This window comes from Lutra lutra, chromosome 4 (genome assembly GCF_902655055.1).
Source record: "Lutra lutra chromosome 4, mLutLut1.2, whole genome shotgun sequence".
Lineage (NCBI taxonomy): Eukaryota > Metazoa > Chordata > Mammalia > Carnivora > Mustelidae > Lutra > Lutra lutra.
Window position 1 is genome coordinate 190497320 of NC_062281.1, and position 24178 is coordinate 190521497.

At 41.6% G+C, this 24178-nt stretch overlaps 1 protein-coding gene across 13 annotated transcripts in view; it reads right to left on the reverse strand.

The window, feature by feature from the left end:
• Positions 1-24178, reverse strand: part of KIF1B (kinesin family member 1B) — a 147329-nt gene that overhangs the window by 63070 nt on the left and 60081 nt on the right. For 5 of the 13 annotated variants that reach the window (XM_047723794.1, XM_047723796.1, XM_047723799.1 and 2 more), the window contains 9 exons: positions 22972-23114; positions 19002-19135; positions 11682-11761; positions 10272-10347; positions 6732-6811; positions 6122-6228; positions 5256-5339; positions 4603-4783; positions 4402-4474 (listed from right to left, as the gene is read on the reverse strand). In XM_047723794.1, coding sequence (XP_047579750.1) covers positions 4402-4474; positions 4603-4783; positions 5256-5339; positions 6122-6228; positions 6732-6811; positions 10272-10347; positions 11682-11761; positions 19002-19135; positions 22972-23114 — 958 coding nt within the window. Of the gene's footprint in view, positions 1-4401; positions 4475-4602; positions 4784-5255; positions 5340-6121; positions 6229-6731; positions 6812-10271; positions 10348-11681; positions 11762-19001; positions 19214-22000; positions 22043-22971; positions 23115-24178 lie in introns of all 13 variants that reach the window. The other 8 variants (XM_047723790.1, XM_047723788.1, XM_047723797.1 and 5 more) reach the window with 3 other exon arrangements.

Consider the following 24178-nt stretch of genomic DNA (forward strand, 5'->3'; position numbering starts at 1 on the left):
TTACCTCTTTATCAAAAACGTTAGTTGGGCGGTCAGGCTGCTTTTTTTTTTTTTACTTTTGTTACAGGCCCAAGTAAAACCTCGGCCCAGGAGTGCCTGGGTGGCTCAGTCGATTAAGCATCTACCTTCTGGGATTGAGCCCTGAGTCAGGCTCCCTGCTTAGCAGGCAGTCTGCTTTCTCCTCTCCCTCTGCCGCACTCTCTTGGTCTCTGTCTCAGATAAGTACATAAAATCTTAAAAACAAACTAAGAAGCAAAAGAGCACCTGCCTGCCCAACTAACTGGTCTTCAAGGGCTATCTGGATAATAATCAATTGTTCTTAAATAATACAAGCACATCTTTATAACATGAAAGCTATGTTGGATCTACACAAAAACAATGTTAGATTTAGAATTCCCTACGGAATTAAGGAAGGCTTAAGGAAGAATTTCAATTCAGGAAATAAAAGTTCCTTGGAAAAGAAACTATTCCCTAGAAGAGTAGTTCAGGATAGTCTAGTTAGGAAAAAAATCTTAATACTCTCTTTTACTTGGCTGTGATTACCAAAATTATCTCTAGTAAAATAGAATCTTGCTTTCTAGGCCAAAGAGTCCTATGTACAGTTATTTTCTATGTACAATTATTTCCCAAAAAATAATGTTTAACAGTAAGGACAATAATCTGGTCCCTGAATTTGGAGGTGCTGATCTGTATTATTTTTATTGGCCTGTAAATGGGTACTAAACCCATTAAATAGCCCTTTCTAGCTGAAAATTTAACAAATAGCAGAGTTAAATTTAGACTTTACACTATTTTCTTTTCATTTTTAGTTTAAACCTCAGAATGTCTAATCTGAAGTGATAAAAGAGGACATTAATAAACATTAGAGAAAAAAATGTGCCTGACTCCTACCAAAGATCTTATTACCAGTATGTATAAACTAAGTTTTATAGAACATAATATACTGACTATTCTCACATAACTGACAACTATCACTCTATTCCCACCCCACCTTCTTTCCTTTTCCTTTTAAGATTGCTCAAGGATAAAATGAATCCTACTTAATCTAAAAAATAACAAATACTCCAATCACTCCTTTCATATCACACTTGGGAGACAGAGATTAGGTCTTTAAACTCTAAAATAAAATATAAATAAATAGGAAAGTCTACATAAATCCAAAAGATCTCAAATTAAATGGCCGTAACTTCATTCTTTTAAAAATACTGTCACATTGGGGGCGACTGGGTGGCTCAGTCAGATAAGCATCCAATCTTGATTTTGGCTCAGGCTGTGATCTCAGGACTGTGAGATCAAGCCCCACATCGGGCTCTGTGCTGGGCGTGGAGCCTGCTTAAGACTGTCTCTCTCTCCCTCTATGACCCCCCCCCAAGCCCCTCCCAATAAAATAAGATAAAATAAAATACTACCATATTGTCTTTGTAGAATATGTTCTCCTTATGGCCCCATATCACACACTGACCATAATACTAAAAATTCTGTATGCAAAGTTTATGTGCCAAGATGTACACTTCTCTCATGTCAAAAAAGATGTAAAGATATTTAGATTCACTTATTACAAGGCTGGAAAAACTACTCAGGTCTGGCCAATTCGTGTCACTAAATGATGCTTCCGTTTTCATGAATTCCCAATGCGAAAGCCTCCTGAAGAGACTCTACAAGAAGCTTGTGCAGAAAGAAGAAAGAAGAGACCTAAAAGATAGGTGAGGCGCCGGGGTGGCTCAGTGGGTTAAAGCCTCTGCCTTCGGCTCAGGTCCTGATCTCAGGGTCCTGGGATCGAGCCCCGCGTCGGGCGCTCTGCTCAGCAGGGAGCCTGCTTCCCCCTCTCTCTCTGCCTGCCTCTCTGCCTACTTGTGATTTCTGTCTGTCAAATAAATAAATAAAATCTTAAAAAAAAAAAAAAAAAAGATAGGTGAGAAAGCAAGCACAGAGAAGACCAAGTGTGTAACAGAGCAGTAACTAGAAGAGAACGTTCAGCAGTGCAATAATATGACGCATTTGGGGAACTACCATAATAGAAAACTCAAAAAACGAATTCCATTATTTAATGTTGTCATTATGCAAAAATGATTACATATAATATTAAACACATATTTACTGAATGATTATTCTTGTATCCTCTCAGTGTTTATCCATAGGGTGCATTCAAAATGTATCTGTTGGTTGACCAATAAAGGGTCATAAAAATACATTTTCCATTCAGTATTGTTACTGCTAGATATTCCTCAGGCTAAGGCATTAGAAATCAATTCCTCTGGAGGACAAGAAATCTGAGTGGAATACACAGTTGGACTCAGGGGAGAAAAGCAACCTCCTTGCTTTAAGTAACTGCTCTTGAAATCCTAGCTTGCTTTTAGATACACAGAACACAGGACAGCCCCAACCTGATCTTGCAGACTAAATATGTCCCCTGGAAACTAAGTATGTCTTAGAGACATGTACTTTCTCTTTATTTGATGGTCATCATCTTTATTTCAGAGCAAAGAATGATCATCAGTGCTTGCTTATGGAGAGCACCAGCCGTCATCATTCTATCTCACCTGGTGAACTCAAAGGGTGATCTTGGATCAGCAGCATTGGTATCACCTGGGAGCTTGTTAGCAACCAAGTCTCTCAGGTCCCACCCCAGACCTACTGAATCAGCATGTGCATTTTACTAGGACTCCTACTGGTGAAGAAGCACTGCTCTTACTGAACAGAAGGAACATGGAAGCAATTCAGAAGCCCCAAGATTAAGCTTCAGACCCCATGACTTAACAGGTGTTTTAACAGTGAGCAAGACAGCATGTTTTTTCCTTGGTTTCCTCAACTATAAGTTGGAGGTAATATTACTCATTTTATTTATATACACACCTATCAAGGAAGGCTATTTTGGGAACCGCCCCCAAAATGCTGGATGTTAAAGCTCCCTGTAAATTATAAAGCACTATACAAACACAAGGCACTACTGTTAATGATACATACAGCTCAATGATACCTGTCCTCATGTGATCTCTCACAGACCATCAGAGGCATGTTATTAGATTATACATTATTAAGATAAAAGGCTCCTCATGTGTCACAAACCTTTCAAGTTCCTATCACACTGTAGTCAAATCCCTCTGTTTTCATTAAAAACTGAATGTCAACTAGGCCTCATAAAGGGATCTGAACACTGCTACTATCTTGCCCCCCAGACCTGATTTATTCTTTCCTGGACTTCACTATAGTTTCCAAGATAACAAACTAACTTTAACACACTGCCAGGCCTAAGAAATGACTAGCCTTGGGAAAAGCCTGCTTTTGCTCGAGCCCTTGGTATTTCTGGCCTATTTAGCACCAGCCTTTCTTCCCCAAAGCAGAGCATGACCAGAAGGCTGCAGTTTACACACAGTATTTTAGAGGCTATGTTTTATGTTAAGGGAAGAAACCAGTATCCCAGCTTTCTCTTCATCTTAGAAGAAGTCTGTGAATCTTAAAAAAATCCTAAATTGTATCCACAGTACCCAAAGGTTTATCGTATCTTTCTCTTACCTATCAAATGAATGCCAAGAAGAAGCTTTTTATGACCAGGGCTTTGTTAACCAAAGCTGGAAAGCTTTAAAAATGATAATCTAACTAGTGGGTCAACTTATTTATTCATGAGATTCAGTTTCTATCAAACTTGGAGAAGCAATGCAGATCATAATATGCTAAATAAACCCATTAGCATTATAAGCTGCAACCTTAAACAACTTTTCAGCTGCTCACCCAAATCTCTCCCTGCCTGGAGAAACCAGGCTTCCTTCTCCTGACTGAGCTGACTGTGTAGTCCCTGTTTCCCCTGTCATCCCACACGCCACGGAGACCCTTATTGAGAATTCAGACTCCATGCAGGGAAACAGAAAAGGATTAACACATGCAACTGTGCAGCAACACTTTTAGACACAGTTTAACTAAAAAAAGAAAAAGAAAAAAAAAAAATTCTGCCCAGCACAAGAACAATCCCCAAGTCAGCCCAAGAGCAGAGAATTAGTACTATCAGGTGATCAGAAACAAAACCAAGGCAAACACCCGCCAAATTCAATATTCAATATAACCATCATTAAAAGAATCGCCACTGACGCATACTCGGAAACCACGATCAAGAGGCAGAGCCTACCAGAGAAGCTCCCACTAGTTCCGCAGAAAGCACTTGGTTTTGCTAGAACTAAAGATTTAACTTGAAGACATAAAAGGCACGAAACTGTACCTCTATGGACACTTCTTCAGACTAAGGCTATCAGGAGATGAAAGTTCATTCTCCATTAAGGAAATGAGAGAACAGCATATGGCATCAGTGAGAGCTGGACAAGCAGCTGGGCGGGTGCTCATCTGTGGAACAGGGAAGGGATGACAGCAAGCTGCCCTTTTCCTAACAGAGGATTCGGGATGGACTCCTACCAGTCTCTGCTGCTCCAAGAGAAGATCTGCTTCTTCTTTCTCCTTTTTGTATAGGATCTCCATCTCCTGTAGTCTAGAAGGAAAAAAAAAAACAAGAGAGGAAGGAATAAATTGTGAAATCACTGGCCTGTTCGATGAGGGCTATCCACTGTACGTTCTAAAGAGGTGACAGTCATGGGGCCACATCATATTTTGCATTACCTTTTCTCCATCTCCTGCTTCATATCAATCCCTTGTTTTTCCAGAAGTTCTCTCTGGGCAAACGTCCAGTCCACAGGCTCAGAGGGGGTCTCAGCAGAAGGAGTCTTCTCCCGCTCTGCCCGTGCTTGCTCCGGGTGGTTGAAACGAAACACATGGTTTTTACCCATGATGATACGGTTTCCTACCACAGAACAGAAACAGAGTTAAGAAGCCATTTTTTAAATGTATACCCATCTAGGTTAAAAACCTCACTCTCCCTCCCTTTCCCTAAGGCAATAAGACAGCCTTTGGAGTTTTATAAGAACAGAAATCCTAATGCTATTATACTTGAGTCTTTAAACAAAGGGTCAAAAATTCAAGAGTTGCTCACACAGACTTCAAATGTTTCCCGGTCTCAGAGGCGCCTGGGTGGCTCAGTTGGTCAAAGTGTCCAACTCTTCATTTCGGCTCAGGTCATGATCTCAGGGTCCAAAGATGGAGCCCCATGTGGGGGGCTCCCTGCTCAGCAGGGAGTCCACATTCTCCCTCTCCCTCTGCCCCTCCCCACACTTGTGTGCACTCTCTCTCAAACAAATGAATAAAATCTTTAAAAAAAAGAAGAAGAGGAGAAAGCAAAGCACTTAAAAAAAACAAAACAACTTTTCCAGGCTCACCTGAGCGTAGCTGAACAGGCTGGGCCACCCTCTTGCCATTGACATAGGTTTCTGAGCGTTCACAGGGCTCTAGGGTCACAATAACTAAAAAGAACAAACCAGTATTAGCACCACAAGACAGTGGAATAAAGCAGTGGAAAGAAGATGACTATGAAGATGCCGGGTCCGGGGAATACATTTGTGCAACCAACCAAGTGGCAGAGCATCTACACAGTAGTTCATTTTAGGATATCAAAACCAGGGGCGTGGCTAAGAGAAACATTTAAATGAATTTGACAAACCTCAGAAGAAGATGGGAAATGCTAGTTTTGGTGATATCTGACAGTTCAGTCCATAAAACTGAAAACCATTAGAAATCCTAAGTCTAAGATATAGGTACTAACCAGAAATGTAAAATCAAAAGCAACTAACATTCTGATTAAAGGAATGAGTCCTATAGTATAAAAATACTATTAGATTATTATTTTGTTAGTAACCCAGACAAAAATCAAGATTGACTTTTTCTTCCCTTTTAGATAAAAATAAGTTCTGGGTTAAGATCAGAGGTCCTTCAAATCTCCCACTACCCAGGATATTTGTTCCTTTCTTACTTGTGTATTAAATAATTAACATTCAAGACCAAGCCTAATTGCCTATGTCCCCCTCAGTTCTTGGCAGTTACAAAAGGGCTCCTTTAGTCCAGGCTATTTTCATGTAAAATAGCTACGTCCCTCCCTGAATCTGTAAGCAGGCCAGGTTTCTCCATTTTCAAATATTAGATTGTACAAGAAAGTATCACTGAGAGAGACAGGGAATAGCAAGCCCTGGGGATTTCTAGTAATATAGAATGAAAAGGTTGTTGGAAAAGCTACGCCAGGAACTCTCACCATCCCCACTGTTGTTTCTCTCGCTCCGGAAGATACAATGCTCTTCCTGAATGTGAGCCCCACTCAGCACGATGTCCTGGCGCCGCTCAGCATCTGCTTGGCCAACCCTGAACACAAGGGAAAGTGTTTCCCAGGGAAATTCAGACACAAAAAGCACTGAAAACAATGAACCCCTTTCTCCCAAAGAATATTCTTTGGTATGTACAAAAAAGGTATCGCTTCTTTTTATCAGAGGCTTTCAACTGCAAATTTTATTTTCACATATGATCAACCTCCCTACATTAGAATAAGAAACCAAGGAGCAAGGATACATCAATGTAACTCACTCAGCTTTATAAAAAGACAAGAGTGAACTAATCTCCCTAATGAATTCATATAAGAAGTTACGGGAAAAAATTTTTACTTAGGGTTTTTAGGGAAAACTACATGTTAACTGGTTCAGATGGCTAAAGCACTTACATCATTTGGGAAGCCAAGAGAGTTTGTAACTATTTCAGACACAAAAAACAGCAAATCATTACAACAAATTTTTCAACAAATAACTTCCCTGTAGTTATTCCATCAATTAAGAGAAAAGAAAATAGTAAGTGACCAAAAGAAACAAATATACCTTGTAATTCCATCTTTGATGTAATAAAGCAGGCATTCGGACATTAGTGGGTCCTCATTGAGGTTAACAAGATGTGGGGTCTGAAAAAAGGTACAGATGATCAATTTGGAGCAAGTACCACTGGGCAGGCGGTGATAGTAACAGTGACCTAGGAGGGCAATGGTTTCCCAGATTATCCACAGTCCCTAGAAGAGGGATGTCTTTTATTCCTAGTTCCTAGCTGCAATTCCACTACAAAGAGAAAACACTTCTCTTCAGGCCTTCTCAAACTGCACTAATACATTCCATTTAAAACATGAGTTCAGGGATAAAGCACAAGAGCCGATTCTGAATAAGGTCGAAGCATGAAGATTACAAAAGAAAAATAAGGACAGGACAATTCTCTGGATGGGTTAATCATAATTTTTAACTATCTGGACAAAAATCTTGAAGGGTAACAAAATATGCCACTTTGACATATTATTTTGAGCTGAAGTCCCCTGAAAAACAGCAAACGCAGGGAGAAGCTTTCTTTGAGAACCCCCTCTCTCATCTCAAGACAGGTCCTCCTGAATGCCCTCAGCTGTCATGTCCCCTTGGGAGTCCATCAACCAGGGAGGACGGACTTGTATCCCAGGAAAGGAGACCAGAGGTTGACACCGCACTCAGACTTTGTCACAAAGGATCACACCACCCATCTATTCTCCCAAGAGCCCCTTCATCTTTCCTGAAAATCATTTATTCCCTCCTGAGACGCCAAATCCCCACTCCCCTTACCCTACTAGGACAGCATTTAAGTCTGAATTCTAAGCCATCGTGGGGAGTCACTCACTTTCTCTTGGGTAGCTCCCACACATACATGAGGCAAACACGTTAATAAGCTTATTTTTGTTTTTCTCTTATTAACCTTTTATGACAGGGCTCTCAGCCAAGAACTCAAAAGGGTAGAGGGAAAATTATTTTCCCTTCCTACAACCTCCAAAAATAGTTAGTTTTTCATTTACTTTATAAAAATGCTTTAATTTTTTTTCAAGACTTTATTTTTTTATGAGCGAGAGAGCGACGTGCACAAGAGAGAGCGACAGAAAGAGAGCACAAGCAGGGGGAGAGGCGCGGAGGGAGAGGGAGAAGCAGACTCCTTGGGAAGCAGGGAGTCCAATGCGGGTCTCCATCCCAGGATCCTGAGATCATGACCTGAGCCGAAGCCCACTGAACCACCCAGGAGCCCCCATAAAAGTGCTTTAAAAAAAGGGGTGACTGGGTGACACAGTCAGTTGAGCATCTGACTCTTGGTTTTGGCTCAGGTCATGATTTCAGGGTTGTGGGATCAAGCCCCGCATCAGGCTCTGCGCTCGGGATGGAGTCTGCTTGAGATTCTCTGTTTCTCTCTCTGACCCTCCTCCCCCTAAAAATAAGTAAATCTTTAAAAAAAAAAAAGTGCTCCCACATCTCCTGGCATTTCCCTTTATAATTTTCATCACTTCTTCCATGGTCCCAGTTACTGTCTTTAGTTTATTAGTCTTTACCTTAAAGAAGAAATTAAAATTACTGACATTCAACAATACACACATCTTGTAAAAATCCTCTTCATCTAACTCTAATATTTCTAAAATTTTTGAAAAACCAACCTTCTTTGGTGAAAATACCCCACTGGAATCCAAAAATAAGTCACATGGTCTTGGGGTCAAAATCTACTCAAGACAGTGCCAGCGAATGTGGAAAAATGAAAGAAGAATCAGATGAGAGGGTTAAGAACAGAGAATGAGAAAAATGATTAAACAGAAATTAGAAAAAGCTCTACATCATTATCTGCTTCTGTAGTTTAAGACCTCTGCTGGTTTGAGAAAGTCAAGGCCCTGTGGACAGTGTTCTTTAAAGCCCATCAGGGCACTGGCCTCAGAAAAAGGGAATCCTGCAAACAGGTTTTGCTTCCCCTTGCCTTTAAAGTTTCCCCCCTGACCCAGTTTTATGGAGGTATGACTGACAAATAAAATTGTATACATTTCGGTTGTACAACATGATTTTTTTAAGGTGTCGAACGTGTCAATTTAGTATACATACACATCATGCAATGATTACCACAATCAAGTTAACACATTAGAAACAGGTTCTAAAACTGAATTTGGATGTAGCCAGAGGTGTATTCCTTCCTTTCCTGAGGAAGTCTAGAAAGTTAAAACAAGATGCATAAAATTAAAGCAAGAAAAACTTTGGAAACAGAGATCTCAGTGTGGAATTCCATGCTGTTTATGTCACAACACTTAAATTATTTATGACTTGTGTTAAATGCCATAGTTTTACAAGTTGTTACAAAAACTTTCTATATAGTTCTTTAACTCTCAAAGATGTAAGATCTCTTTAGTATACACAAGGCACAAACCTGATCAAACCTGTAACTGCTAAAACCTCTACAATCCTAAGAATGGTATCTCAATAAATAATATCTTACTGAAGGAAACACTATTAAACTTAAAATCATAAACCGTTGGCAGTACAGACACACAAATTACCGTTACTATTATTCCAGTTTCAAAATATGTACCGAAAATGTCTTTAAAACACTCTTGTATTTGTTGAAAATAAGCAATGGAATTCCTTAAAAAAGTTATGTGACCTTGACAGAAAAACCAAACCTAAAGAATCCTAACAAAAACCAGGAATATTTCCTATCACATAAAAACAAAAATGGAAACACCCCTGCCCATTCAATGCCAAGCTAGAGAGATCATCCTCAGACCCCACAGGACATGTGTAAGTCCCTGATAGCCAAGCCAGGGTCATCTGAAATGAGGAACTATTTTTTACTGGCATGAATATATATGCTTTGTAAATCAACAGAAATAATAATTTGATAATAGCTTTCCAATATCTACAAATAACTAGGAAGCAACTCAGTAAAACAAAATGAAACAAAAACAACAAAAAACCCCCCCAAAAACAAAACCGACTTTACTATTCTAATTAGCTACTACCTAACAAGTAGGTATCTACTACCTAACAACTAAGATTACATAAGTGGGAGGGTAACTACTGGAGTCATTTTTTTAAACAAAAGCTAAGAAAGGAGCAGAGGCGGCTAGAAGGGTGAGGACAGGAATTGCTTTACTCAGTAGAATGGTCGTCTGCAACACAACTACAGAAACAAACTTGTGTGGTATTTTTCTACACAAACCTGAATAGCTGAAATTGCTTCCAAAGAGTTATAAATCAGGGCTGCTGGCATCTGTGGGAAAATTTACATAGAAAAAGTAGCCAAACTGAAGCCAGGTATGCTAGGTGAGAGGCCGGGAATTTAAGAGAAAGCAACAATGCAGATGAGTGAACATACTGAATCATGACCAAAAGTTAAATTTACTGCCTTGGGTTTTATTTGTAAACAGCAAACATGATAGGCATTGGAGAAATAGGCTGCCCCTGTACTGTAGTAAGAAATCAGAAATTAAGCCAAATCTCAAGATAAAATGAAGGGAGGAGGGGCCAGCCCCAAAAGACCAGAAGTGCCTCAGTGACCAAGACAAATAGGAAAGGCTTTTGCTGGGTTGAGTTTCACAAGTTTCCTACCTTCTTAGGTGAAAAAACTCCCAGTGTTCCTCCATCTTCCCGAATGGCCACTCCCATCTCAGCCAACAAGGCCTCCCTAGAAAAACAACAAGCACATCAGAATACCAATACCAAAATGTCAATTAAATAAACCTTATGAACTGGAAAGTAAAGCATGCAGAGCAAACACTACTGTCTGTGTTAATAATTCAAATGTGAAATATCTGTCTATCCCATCATTCATGAGAATTTAAGGGAAACACACATTCAAAATAAGTTCTGTTCCCATGTTAGGTAAAGTTGTATTTGCTCAAGTAAGAACTTTGTCTCATCTGACTTTGGAGGCAGACAGACATTCATAAATAATATGTCCATTAATATACAAGAAGGAAGACGGGGATATTCCTTAAGGCCAGACATCTAACTCAAAGAATCCTTTCTTCAAAATCTAAGAAAGCAATCAGATGGTAGCTTCGATATGTGAAGGTTGTCTATAAATGTGTTTTTCTCAAATGTGATGCTCCCCAGCCCAACATCACATTGATTCTAGAATATTCTAGCTTAAGATCCCTCTAGTAAGAATATTCTAACCGTTTGATGCATCCAGTGCATCAATACATGCACTCACTTCTACCTCATCTTCCATGAAGGGGGAAGACAGGTCTGACCTTTTTTCAATGTATATTCATCACAATAAGAGAAGTATTATTTCAGGTTAGAGTCACCTTCAGGGTAGAGAACTGAGAGGTTAAAAGTAGAAAAGGGATTTTAAAAGTCTGCAACTCAAACTATTTCACCTCTTACCGAAGAGGTTCTATAAAACACAACTCACAAACAATCATCAGAGAGCTTCATTATTCGGGCCTTTGTCTAAGGCAGTTGTTTTACGAAGTGAAAACTCTATCCCAGGGTACCTGGGTGGCTCAGGTGGTTCAGTGTCCAACTCTTGACTCTCAATTTCAACTCAGGTCATATCTTAGGGTCATGGGATCAAGCCCCACATTGGGCACGATGCTGGGTGTGGAGCCTGCTTGGGTTTCTCTCTCCCTCTGCCCCTCCCGCACTCTAAAATAATAAAATATTTACCGCCCCCCCCAAAAAAAAAAACCAGAAAAGAAAAACAAAAAACTCCTCTATCCCTGGATATCTTCCATTTTACATGGACCCTGAACATCATGCAGTATGGTAATGATCACAGGACTCTCTAGAGAATGTCTGACTATGTAAGCTCTGCTGGGGTAAGGCCCCGAGCAGACTGAGTTCTGTTCTCTTCTGCCGTTGGCAAAGGGGCCCTTCATTTTTACTTCCAGCTCAACTTCTCCATCTATATTAGTATATGTGCTGCCGAAGCGAGCACAACTTCTCCATCTATAAAAGGAATTCCAGTTCCCCTGAAAATGTGCAGATACCCCGAGAGCTTAACTTGCTGACCTCTCCATTCTGATGGCTTCTGTTTTACGCAGCTTCTCTTCCCAGGTCTCATTCAGCTCAGCAATGATCTTCTCCGATTCCTAAGACAAAGCCCACAGTTAAAGCGGAGAAGAGCTTATGATGTAACACGCTATGTCTAGGACGGACAGCAAGAGGCACACGATGCCCTTTGTGGGTAGGAGGCAGAGTCTAATACAATGAGATTTTTTTTCCCTTTCTTAATATTATGTTCAATAAAATTCATGGAGACTAGGTCTAACATTAAATCAGCCCTAGATACATAAATTCTCCTAAGTCCTAACAAAAATACCTAGGAATGAGAGAGAGAGAGAGAGAGAGAAAGTGTGTGTGTGTGTGTGTGTAGAAAGAGGAGTAACAATAACATCCCCAAATGCAAGACACTATTTCTGACAGCCACTCCTACAAAAGAATAAAGCCACCAAAGACATTTACTGGTTTCGTTTCACTGTAACTTCCCCAGAGCACTGATGGGGCTGAGAACCCGCTCATCTGAAATGTGGCATCTTGGCATACTGACGATTTTAGGCTGAAGTAAACTGAGCGATGGCATCTGCAGGAGGGCTCGGAACCTCTCAAGCACAAGAGGAGCCTCCCTGCGCCTGGAGGAGGGGGCACCCTCATCTCCAAAGACGAGGAGCACTCAGAGCCTCTGAACGAACAGGTCCTGATGCGTCCCCCAAGGTCCCTCATAGCTTCCCAAGACTCTTCCCTCTTTATCAAACCTAGCAAAAAATGCTCAGGTTTAATACTTCTTTGGGTCCTTATTTCCTTATGAAGGCTCCAAAGTCATATAAAACTTCTTTTAAATAAATTTGTGTGCTTTTCTTTCATTAATCTGTCCTTTGTTTGTAGAGACCCCAGCCAAAAACGTGAAGGGTAAATGAGTATTTTCGTTTCCCTACAACACAATGCCCTTCTGAACACATCCCAATACCTGATACAGAAAGGGTTAGTATTAATCTCAGCTGAAGCCACGCAGCCACTGAGGTGCCAGTTTCCTGGTCTCCTGCTGAGTCTTTATGAATGCCAGAAATACAAGATCTAAAACGTGTTCCTGTTCTTAAGAAATTTACTGTATACGAGGGAGAGAGAAGTAACTGACAAGTCATGTGCTACATTATATACCAAACCCTGTTTTGGGCAGCTAGGGATGTGGCAGGGAACAAAATCCCTGATTTCATGAAACCTCCATCCTAGTAAGGAGGCTGAAATTTTGACCAATCCCTCAAGTACGTAGTACATCCGGTCGTGGCGAGGGCCTTGGCGAAAAGGCTAGGAAGGGGAGGGTAAGTGAGGGAACAGTTTGGACGGGGTTTTCAGAACAGGGCTCGCTGGTGAGTCTCCGTGTGAGCAGAGACCACGAGCGGGAGCCGCCACACGCACATGTGAGGGAAGGGGTGAGAAACGCCGGGCGTTTTCCAGGATCCACGGCGTGGCCAGAGCAGCGGGCCTGCAGACTGTGAACGGTAGGGGAGGAGACACAACAGGACACGTGCCACATGCTAGAACTGAGGTGTTCCCAGGTCGCTGGAGAATGGGTGAGCTCACACTGATGAATAAAGGACAATAGGAATCCACTTGGTGAAAAATGGAGGGAGGCGGACGCCCTGAAAGGGCCGAGCACATGCAAGAAGCGGAAGAAAAACTAGTCACGGAGACAAAACTAGAAAGTCAAATGATGACGCCCAGGAGCACGGCAGTGAGAAGACGACAGCTCTGATGACGGCGGCGCTAGTGATTCAGGATGAAAACCCTGCACGGCTCACAAAATAGCTCACTGATTCATTTAACCGGCTGTTGTGAGAAGCCTCTGGGATCTGAAAACATAATTATCTACACAGAAAGAAACAGTGAGCACGTCACACAACCAACCCGACGGTGTCTGCGATTCGGCTCTCCGGAAGGAAGCGCAGGAGCGTCTAAGAGAGCCGCGAGCAAGAGCTCCAGGCGGCAGCTGCAAAGGCAAAGGAGTACAGGAGTCGGGAGAAGCAGGAGAGCGTCCCGATGACGGCGGCGAAGAACGACGAGCCAAGCAGGGCAGAGAGCAAAACTGATGACCGGGCCAGAAGAGGGAGAAACAGCACGGGCATCAGTGCGCTCCACGGAAAGGGGCCGTCGATAAGCTACTCGTTCAGAAAAGGGTCGGTGACAAAGAGGGAGATGCCAGAACAAGCCTGCGGGAGGGTGCGGAGGGGAGGACAAGCCAAAACCACCTCAACTGACCATCACGGACCCTCCAAACACCCACAGAGGCTGAAAGACTGAAACGGCTACCTGAACGCTCTGTCCAGCGGCCTCCAAGAGGACAGATCTGGCACGCGGTGCACGCACCGCTCCGAGCTGAGAAAGGAAGCAACGGGCCAGACTACAGGGCCAGCAACCAAACACACCCTCACAGCTTCAGCACGGAGGCAGCCGGCGGGGAAAGCAAGTGCGCCGAGAACGAAGCGGGCAGTCAACGCTACGAGTTACCCAACAGCTCGCACGGAGCGGCACTAAATGCTTTTGCACAGGACCGGGAGGGCAAACCCGAGGCGAGCTGGCACGTGAGAGCAAGGCTGGGTAGAAACCTTTACAATCTTGAAATGGTAACTTCGAAAAGAAAGGACTAGGACAACAAGCCGCCCAAACAGAGCACCCAGACTAGTGCTTACCACACAGAGGGTGGCCCACAAGCCACGGGTGCTAGTGACGGAGGATACACTGACCCACGAGAAACTGTTTTCTCCTGGTTGGTTATTTTCGGGAGAAGATCATGTCTGTATGACATTCACTGGCTGTATGAAAGCTATTCTGTTTTGGGGCAACCGTAAACTCACCCCAGATTGCAAAATCCCTGCCTAGGGATCCCGTTTCCACTGTGCCGCCGATCCTGAGGCAAACGCTCTAGTTCTACTTGCCACCTGGACGGTGGGTCAGGGCATAATCTCTTTGTAAAAAAGAGATTTGGGGCGCCTGGGTGGCTCAGTGGGTTAAGCTCTGCCTTCGGCTTGGGTCACGATCTCAGGATCTGGGATCAAGCCCCGCATCGGGCTCTCTGCTCAGCAGGGAGCCCGCTTCCCCCTCTCTCTCTGCCTGCCTCTCTGCCTACTTGTGATCTCTCTCTGTCAAATAAATAAATAAAATCTTAAAAAAAGAGAGAGAGATTTAATGAGTTAGCTGAATATGGTACTACTTTTATTTTTCACTATAGCTTCACGTTGCAATTTTTATGTTGTCTAAAAAGATATTTTTTAGGGGCACTGGGTGGCTCAGTCAGTTAAGCCTCTACCTTCAGCTCAGGTCATGATCTCCGGGTCCTGGGATCGAGCTGGCATCAGGAATCCCTGCTCACTGGGGAGCCTGCTTCTCCTCCCTCTGCTCCTCCCCCGCCCTTGCTCTCTCTCCCTCAAATAAATAAAATCTTAAAAAAAAAAAAAAAGTTATTCTTTTTAAAACTCTGAAGAAGAAAGGTTACAGAAAATGATACTAAGCAAAAGTTCAGTGCTAGAAAGAGCCATTTATTCCAGAACCATTCTAGAAATAAAGAAACTGAGGACCAGAGAAGCTACGAGACTAATCTGAGACCACATTACATCTGAGCTACTAAACCCTAGAGTGCGGTTTCCTGACTCTTGATGCTTTCTTCAGTTAAGGCAGAACCACTAGGCTTTTAAAGAAAATATTCTATAAAACAGCTCACCATCAATCAAGAAAGAGTGAAGGATATTATTTCTTCAAGCCTGAATAGCGAACTTGGCATAAATAAAACCGAGACGCCAACAGGAGATAACTTCCGATCTCTGAGCTGTCAACTTACTTTGCAGGCAGGCCTGGTACACTAGTACCCAGTGCTGCCCATAACCCACTCTAGAAACCCAATTTATAAGATTAAATTGAAATTGGGATGCATCGGGGCACTTGGGTGGCTCAGTGGGTTAAAGTCTCTGCCTTGGGCTCAGGTCATGATCCCAGGGTCCTGGGATCGAGCCCCGCATCAGCATCTCTGCTCAGCGGGGAGCCTGCTTCCCTTTCTCTCTCTCTCTGCCTGCCTCTCTGCCTACTTGTGAACTCTGTCAAATAAATAAATAAAATCTTTAAAAAAAAAAAAAGGAAATTGGGACGCATGCTTCAGAAATGAGGAGTCCAGACAATCTTCAAGAGTCCTTCCTTCTCAGAGGTAGTACACACAAAAAAATTCCAAAAAGCAATAACATGAGGAACCTTGTCTTAAAGCTCTAAGAAATGCTGGGCCCAGGTACCATTCAACTTTGGTCTCACATCACGAATGTCTATCTATGTAGCACTTGTTAGTAATTATGTTCACACTACCAAACACAACTTAATTTCTTTGTCATGATTTGGTTAAGGTGGCAGAGAAATCTGCAGAACAAATCACAAATATTTCCATAAAAAAGAATTAGTTTGAACTGTGATATTTAAAAGGTTCAATGCTTACTATACAGAACATTCCCTGAAGCCATCAGATAACCAAGGTTTTACTGTACTGAACATAGTATGCTCCGTGTGTTCCAAGTGTGGGGCCCTCCGGCCGCCTACAGCATCTGCCCTTGCGTGCTTCTGTAACGGATACTTGTGGATATTTATAGTTCAAGCCTAGGCGATGGCACTCACAGTACTAGCTCTGATGCTAAACTAATAAACACCAGAGCTACCGCACAGTCGCTACAGTCACATGTTTAAAACCTTACTCTGTGAGAATCCAAATCAAGGATATAGACATCCCAACTCAGTTTGAGTTGGGATTAAAACATGAGAGCAATTACATTTCACTCTCTTTTGCCAGAGAGGTTTGTGGAGGGGTCGAGATCTTTTATGATAGGGTAACGTGGGTCTCTTCTGTATGGAAAGAAGCTATTCAAAAAATGAAGCAGTAGCAACACGTTATGCAAAAAATAGTTTGCCAACTGATCATATTTATAAAGTTTTCCATGACAGTATTTCTCTCCTGCAGTATCATGCCTTAAGAACGCAGCTCCGAAACACTCAACAATGAAGTAGTCCAAAAAGGAAGAACTCTCAAGCACTTCTGTTGTATAACCACTGCCTTGCACTGTGCATGCACAATGCTATCTGCCTGAGGCATTAGAATGCAGGGCTGCTGGACTGAATTCTCACCATTCACAAAACAGGAGCAAAACGAAGGCACTTACGCCTCAGAGGACTGCTGTGCTGCATTTAAAACTCGGGATCCAATGAAAACCAGTAAGAAGCAATTTTCTAAAGGTAGGGGAAATGGAAGATTTCACTTATGTTGACTTAAAGGAAAATTAAAACAGAAATTTCTTTTCTCATGAAAGTCATACAATTTTGTTTTGGTTTTGGTGGGAAGGAGGAAGGTTGGGGGGAGGGTTCCCTGAATAATGGCAGTGTTATTCCCCAGAAACTATCTGGAAGACATTGGGTGACCTAATTCTTAAAGAGTCTGGTTAACGTCTTGACTCCTAACATTCAATGTTATTTTCAAATGGCGCCACATGGCAGTTAGGAAATTTTTTTTCTTTTACACCAAGATGTAAATTAACAGAAATTATAATATTCTTTGTACACCAAGGCTTTAATAGGTGATTTAGTAAGATTCAAAATCCCCCAAAAAAGTAACATTTTATATTAAACAGTAAGTAGGAGACTTCACTTCCTGCTCACGGAACCCCTGCATTTCCCCCACTGGCCCAACTGAACTCCACACAGCAACTTTGTCACCGATGTCCATCATGAAAAAACACACACATGAAGCTCAAAGGCAATTTTACAAAAACAGGAATTGCCGTTTGATCTGTAACAATTAATGAAATGAAAAGATTTCTTACCCTTAGGTGTATCAGAAACCTACCCACTTCCTACAAACATGTTCTGAGGGAAGGAACAAGATCATTATTTTCATTTCTGAAGCACCTTAGAAGTGAGTAAAAAAATACCAATGATTAAGAAGGAGAGGCCCCGGGCGCCTGGGTGGCTCAGTGGGTTAAGCCGCTGCCTTCGGCTCAGGTCATGATCTCAGGGTCCTGGGATCGAGGCCCGCATCGGGCTCTCTGCTCAGCGGGGAGCCTGCTTCCTCCTCTCTCTCTGCCTGCCTCTCTGCCTACTTGTGATCTCTCTCTGTCAAATAAATAAATAAAATCTTAAAAAAAAAAAAAGAAGGAGAGGCCCATTCTTCATATAAAATCTTTCTTGGCCTCACCTAAAAACCGAAATGAAAGCATCTGCCATCTTCGATTATCAAGCTTCATTCCCTTTTAGTGGTGAAAAGGCTCAGCAAACCCTTCCCCCATCACTCATTTGTCAAAGCGGGTCACTGCTCAGCTGTGCCTGAGCAAGCAGCACTGAGGGCATCACAAAGGCCTGCGGGTGGCAAGCACAACTACAGCTCCTGACGACACTCTTGCTGCCCTCCTTGTTTTCCCTGCCCTGGCATGGGGAATACAAAGACCCAAAGGTGTGGCTCCAAGGATCACCCTGGAGGCAATGAGCTGGGAGAGAAAAGGAATCTGCGTCTACGATACTGTCCCATGATCTGAGGGACGGCAGGGTCTGTTCTCGCTGCAGTCACTGAGTGGGAGGAAGAAGCCAGAAATCAGCAGGTGCTGCTTCAGCTCACTTTCATACTCAAGAAGAGAGACAAGAATGTTCCCAACAGAGCCAACCGCAGACTGGGAAAGCGAGGCCGGGTGCCACGGCAGGTGGACCTGCACACGCAGGGTCCAAGCGTGCCTGCCGCCCAGCACGGAGACCCCTGATCCCACGGGCCCCAGCACATGAGGAGGCAGCCCTCCCACAGCAGTGATAGGGTTCTAAGACTTCCTATGAGCTTCCACAAGTTGTCATCTCACATGTCTCTGAAAAAACCTTGGTAGAGCTACTCACATGCTCAAACCTTCTTTTGGTTGTCCATTTATTTTAATAACACAAACATGACTCTATACAGAATTCCATCTTTAGACGAGTCCAAGTGCTTCTAACTAATTAGTCTCCTACTAAATTTCTAATTAAACAATTTCCCTGTGACTTATAAACTACCTCAGAATTAAAGGACATTATCTATTTATGAGTTATTTTCATGGCCAACCAATGATCTAGCCAGACATCTCTCAAATCACTGCCTGGCAAAGTCATGACTCAAGCATTCTGGTAAAAAGAAATTAATTATCTTATAAAGCGGCAATTTCCATGTTCAGGACACTTCTAAGAGTTAGAAAGTTCTTCCCCATCCTGAACAAAAATCTCAGTGATTTTTTAAGACCAACTCTGCTTTGTGAAGCTACACAGACCACCCTTCGTTCAGTCTGAATTACTGCTTACCTTTAGACGTTCGATGGCTTCCTCTCCTCCAGGTGTAGACATGATCCTCTCCTGAATACTGGTGACAGATGGTAAGCCCACCTGACTACTGAGTGAGCAGGAAGATGGAGATGAAGTAAGGGACCCCATGGATGCTGTGGAAAAATTGCCAGGGCGTTGATTCTCAGAGGCTAGCAAGTACCTATGCTTATTGTTCTGAAAATCTTTCAGATCTGGGAGACAGAAAAAGGGAAAGGCAGAAAAAGTAGAAAAGAGGGAAAGGAGCAGAGGGAGAAAAAAGACAGGAAGGAACACCAGTGTAAGAAAGGCTCGCATTAAAGTGCCAAGACAAAGACACGTTATAAAACAAAGACAAGTTATAATTGTTCTTCTAGATGGCAGTTCTAAAACATGTCTGTCTTTAATACTGGTATCTCCGAGGTTAAGAACCACTTCTAAAACTAAAAAATTTAGAATCTTAAAAATTCCAGGGTGGGTTAAAATTGTGTTTGGTAGGGGGTAACCAGAGCCTCAAAAGATAATGCTCAGGCACTCTCTGTAAACAAGACATGCTACATATCTTCTATCCCCTCTATAGCTCCAAATCTGCAATGTTTTAGATTTCCACTACTCTTAAATCCCAGCAGTTTGTAAGGAAAAAAGATGAACATTTATTTAGCAGTGATATCAACCTGGCCCAGTATTTTATAGCATTCAGCAAAAATTCTCAAGAAGATACTACAGTTAAAACAAAAATCTGTAGTGTCCTTTGTATAGCACCACTTCAACATGCTAATAAGAAGCACCTTCAAACTATGCTTTTTTTAAAAAAGGAGAGGTAAATGTAGAGATCTCAAGAATTTTGTCTAAGTTCTGGTTGAGAACTCAGGGCCAATTACCTCAACAGGGAAGAACAATTAGCAAATTAATGAAATTGGGAGAGTTTACATTCATCTATTAGAGCAAGCAAAAATCAAGGCTGATTATTTGCTAATTATTCAAAGTGAGGCTCTTACTCTGCCGAACACTACTACCATGAGTCCCTGGTAAGCCGAGTTCCTACTATGAAATTCAAGTTTCAGGGACACACTTTCACTTACTAAGGTCTTTAATGGAACTTAAGTTTTGTTTTCAAATTTAGTTTTGACAAAAAGATCCACAAACAACAAAACTCATTAATTTGCTGTTTGTATTTCCTTCATCCGTCATTCTTGTCAAATAGACACCAGGGGAAAACGATAGGTATTGATGGATTCCTATTTTACAATTAGCTCATGTTTGAAAATTTGAGAAAACCTGCATTGCTTAAAATTCATACCAAAACTAAGCTAAGTTTTCTTTAAATGTTACAAGTCAATGCAGAGTCGGAAAACATTAGTATTTGCTCTATCTGTGGTCTACTCATCTCTACTGAATCGAAACCAGTTCTTGAAACCCCTTAAAACCAGTGGTTGCTTCAAGACAGTTTGAAAACCACCATCTGCAAGTGCAGAACATAGGAAAACAAGCAAGTTTCTAAAGGGGGAGAGGAACTGGAGCAAAAAGTCCGCCACTAGGTGACGGCAGCAAGGTAGGAAAGAATAGGACGGGTGGAGTTCAGAAGGTCCAAGGGACACATGCAAGCCCTAAAAGAAATTAAGAGTAGTAGATTGAAATGGAAATTCAGAAGTAGTCAGGGCTGCTTTCCTGCATGGAGGCAAAATTAAGACTTAGTCATGCATAGCTTTTTGGGAGATGCCACAAGTGCTCAGAAAAGAGCGAGGCAACAAAGCTGATAGCAGCACCACCTGGGGCACAAAAGCAAGAACAAGATGATGTCTTTCGTACATCAGTATCAGTCAGCTTTGGAAATCTCAGACAGAGCTGTTCCAGTCCAAGAGTCACTCTGTATGGGAGTGTCACTGTGTCTTCAAGGCCTGGGCTCATCATGGCAGCCAGGGCTACGTTTGCTTTCTCCTGTGGATGTCCTCCCTTCAAGCCCTATTACATGCCTCATTAAATGAATAAGCAAATCAACTAAAATCTAAAACTTAGCCACCACAAAGTCAAGATTTTTCATTTCTTCTAAGATAAAAATTCCCTCATGAATTATCTTAACAGAGTAGGAAATCATGTCCTCACAACTTAATGGTATCTATGGAGAGAACGAGGTGTGATCCTTCATAAAAATGTCATTTTGGACACATATTTAGACACCCAAGTTCTCAAAATCTAATCTGTAATTCCAGAAAAGGAGGGAAATAAAAGTCTTCCTAACCACCATGGAAGCTGAGGCCCAAAATATGGAGGAAACTAACTTAGCATCAGCCCAGGTGAATGCTAACCCAACACTCCAAGCTACTCAGCCGCAGACAGGTCAGCCAACTGGAAATGACTGTTTTTAACTGTACATTCACCAAGGCTCAGAACTGCAAAGCTAATTTAAAAGGATTTTTCTGTTAAATGATCAGACCCTTGAAGAATCTCAAGAGGCCAAAAAGGTATAGTAATGACTTTAAAAACCAAGGCTCTGAGGTTACACTATCCAATCTAACTACACAGAAACCACGGGCTCTCAGTAGCAAATTAAGCACCCCAGGCAAGCGGTGTCCTCAAGGGGTAAAATAGGCATAATGGAATCTTTTCCAGAATCAGAGACAGGATTAAATGAGATAATACACTCAAGGTCCCTGGAATGGGGCCCAGCACACTATAAACACTCAGGAAATGTGAGCTGCGCCATCACTATCACCATCCCTTGTGACTTTGGATTCAGTTTAATCATGTAAGTGGCAAAACTGAATAGCAGAAGCAGCAAGAGACTCTTAAGCCTCTAAACTACTTAACCCACAAACCGAAATTCAGCAGTATTTGCTAAATGGAGAAGGGCAAAAACAGGATTATTTCCGAATCTACGGTATGCTCTGTCTGGGATTTCCCTGTTAGGGTTGCTGGCATGCAAAGCTCATTTTAAGGCTGATCCAGCAGAGGCAGATTAGCAAATCAGAGTACTGGAAATAACCAATGCATGAAATACACACATTTGCCTCCGCTTCCAGAGTAATCATCGATCAATGGATCAACTGAAGGTAAGCAGGAGGGAAAATACAAGAAGGGTCAGAGTTCAGGTTCAGCAGTGACACAGAGAGGGAACAGAGCAGCATTTGGCATTGGGGAAGATGAAAAAAACTAACACTTAGAATACATTATCATTTTGCACACTGTATTCACTTAAACTCAGGTGCTAATCAGTAAAAAGAACTAAACTAGAAGAGACTTTGAAAATCTTACTAGAATTTCAAACAATATTAATTTTTCACTCAAAAAATAAAAAATATTCTTTATCAAATAAACCCCGTATACTATTCTACCTGAATCACCCAGTTAACTTCTGATTAGACGTTATGCAGGCAGATCACGGAGGTTAAAAAAAAGACTCCTTTTAAGACAACACTGTAAAATAATATTCTCTGGAAGTCTAATTCTTGAATTTGACAGGAAATGGATATTTTTCCCTTCATGTGTTCATAGGGAGCCAGGTGGGGAGTAGTCCTCAACCATTTTGAAGAAGAGGAAAGATACCACTCCAAGGTAAATCTTAATCTGAAAGGGGACTGGAATGGTAGGTTTGCTACACATGTATTACCACTACTGCATTAATCCAGAGAAGCCCCTAATACAAAAACAAAAATTTCAAGGAACGATTTTATGAAGTGATTAATTTCTCAGTGAGAATAAGCTCATCTAAAATGAAAATCTAATAAAAAATATAAGCAATAACATATTTACATTTTAAAAACGAATTTCATGGGTTCAGCTGGATAGACTACTAGCCTATCTATATCACCTAAAGGAAGATTCTGAGATCATTTTCACTGGATTTTTTTTTTAAATAAAAAACAAAAACAAAAAAAACATTTTCCACCATCTGACTTCATCATGTGCTTTGATTAAATACAAGCACCCTGAAGAGGAACAGATCAGAGTTTGTGCTGACCCTTAATTCACTTACTATCAATAATATCTCCCAGGCCCTGAGCACGGAGAAGGTCCTTCAGCCGCGTCACCTCCTCCTTCAATTCGCGGACCAGTTTGGCGTTGGGGTCCTCATTGATAACAGCGTTGCACTTAATTTGTTTTGCACGGTCTGCATATCTATATCCAGAAAGAACATTCATTTTTGCCATTCCTCAGATACTCCACTTCTCCTAAGTAACGTACCATTACTTCTATCTCTAAATCAAACGGCTTGAGCATTTGCACACTTCATGAGCCTTACTAACAGTAGGTGCATCAGAAAGTTTTATAGTATCTTATCGAGTTGAGGAAAAAGGCTCAGATGAATTTTAGTGATTTACTCCAAATCATAAAAGAAATAAACACCAGAGAGAGGACCTAAAATGCATTTATCAGACTGTACAGGATTCTTTCCATCACCAGGAGAAGAGTAGAAAGTTCTAGATTAAAGTAATGAAAACTATTCATATATAGAAATACAGCTGACCCCTGAACGACATGGGTTAGAGCTACATGGGTCCACTTATAATCAGATTTTTTTTTTTTATAAATATAGTCCAGTACTGTAAATGTGTTGTCTCTTCCTTATGGTTTTCTTAATAACATGTTCTCTCCCATCACTCACTTTATTGTAAGAATACAGTATGGCATTATATACATATACCTATGTACACGTACAACATACAAAATATGGCTTAGTCAACTGTTTATGTTATGAGTAAGGCTTCTGGTCAACAGCAGGCTGTTAGTAATTCAAGTTTTTGGGGAGTCAAGTTATATGCAGTTTTCCAACTGTGCAGAGGTTTGGTACCCCTAACCACTGTGTTGTTCAACAGCCAACTATATTCTACTAGTGAACAGCCTGTAATTTTTTAACACTACGTACACTCATAGCTGTGTTACTTGTTAAGAGCTGAGCATCTCTATAATGACAACCACCGCAAGGGAACTTCTTTTTACAGAAATGAAAATTGTAACAAACTGAAAGTGAAACTGAAAACCATAAACAGGTCAATTCTATTACAATAATAATCTCCCCCACCCAAAAAAATAAAATAAATAAAAATGAAAATCTCCCCCAACCCATGTTTTCCCTGTTATGAGAGGGAAGGATCATTACTTACATAAAAAATTACCCAGATAGCATAAGAAAACCAACGGTGTAACAAAATGACTTATGTGGCACGGTAATCTATTTAGCC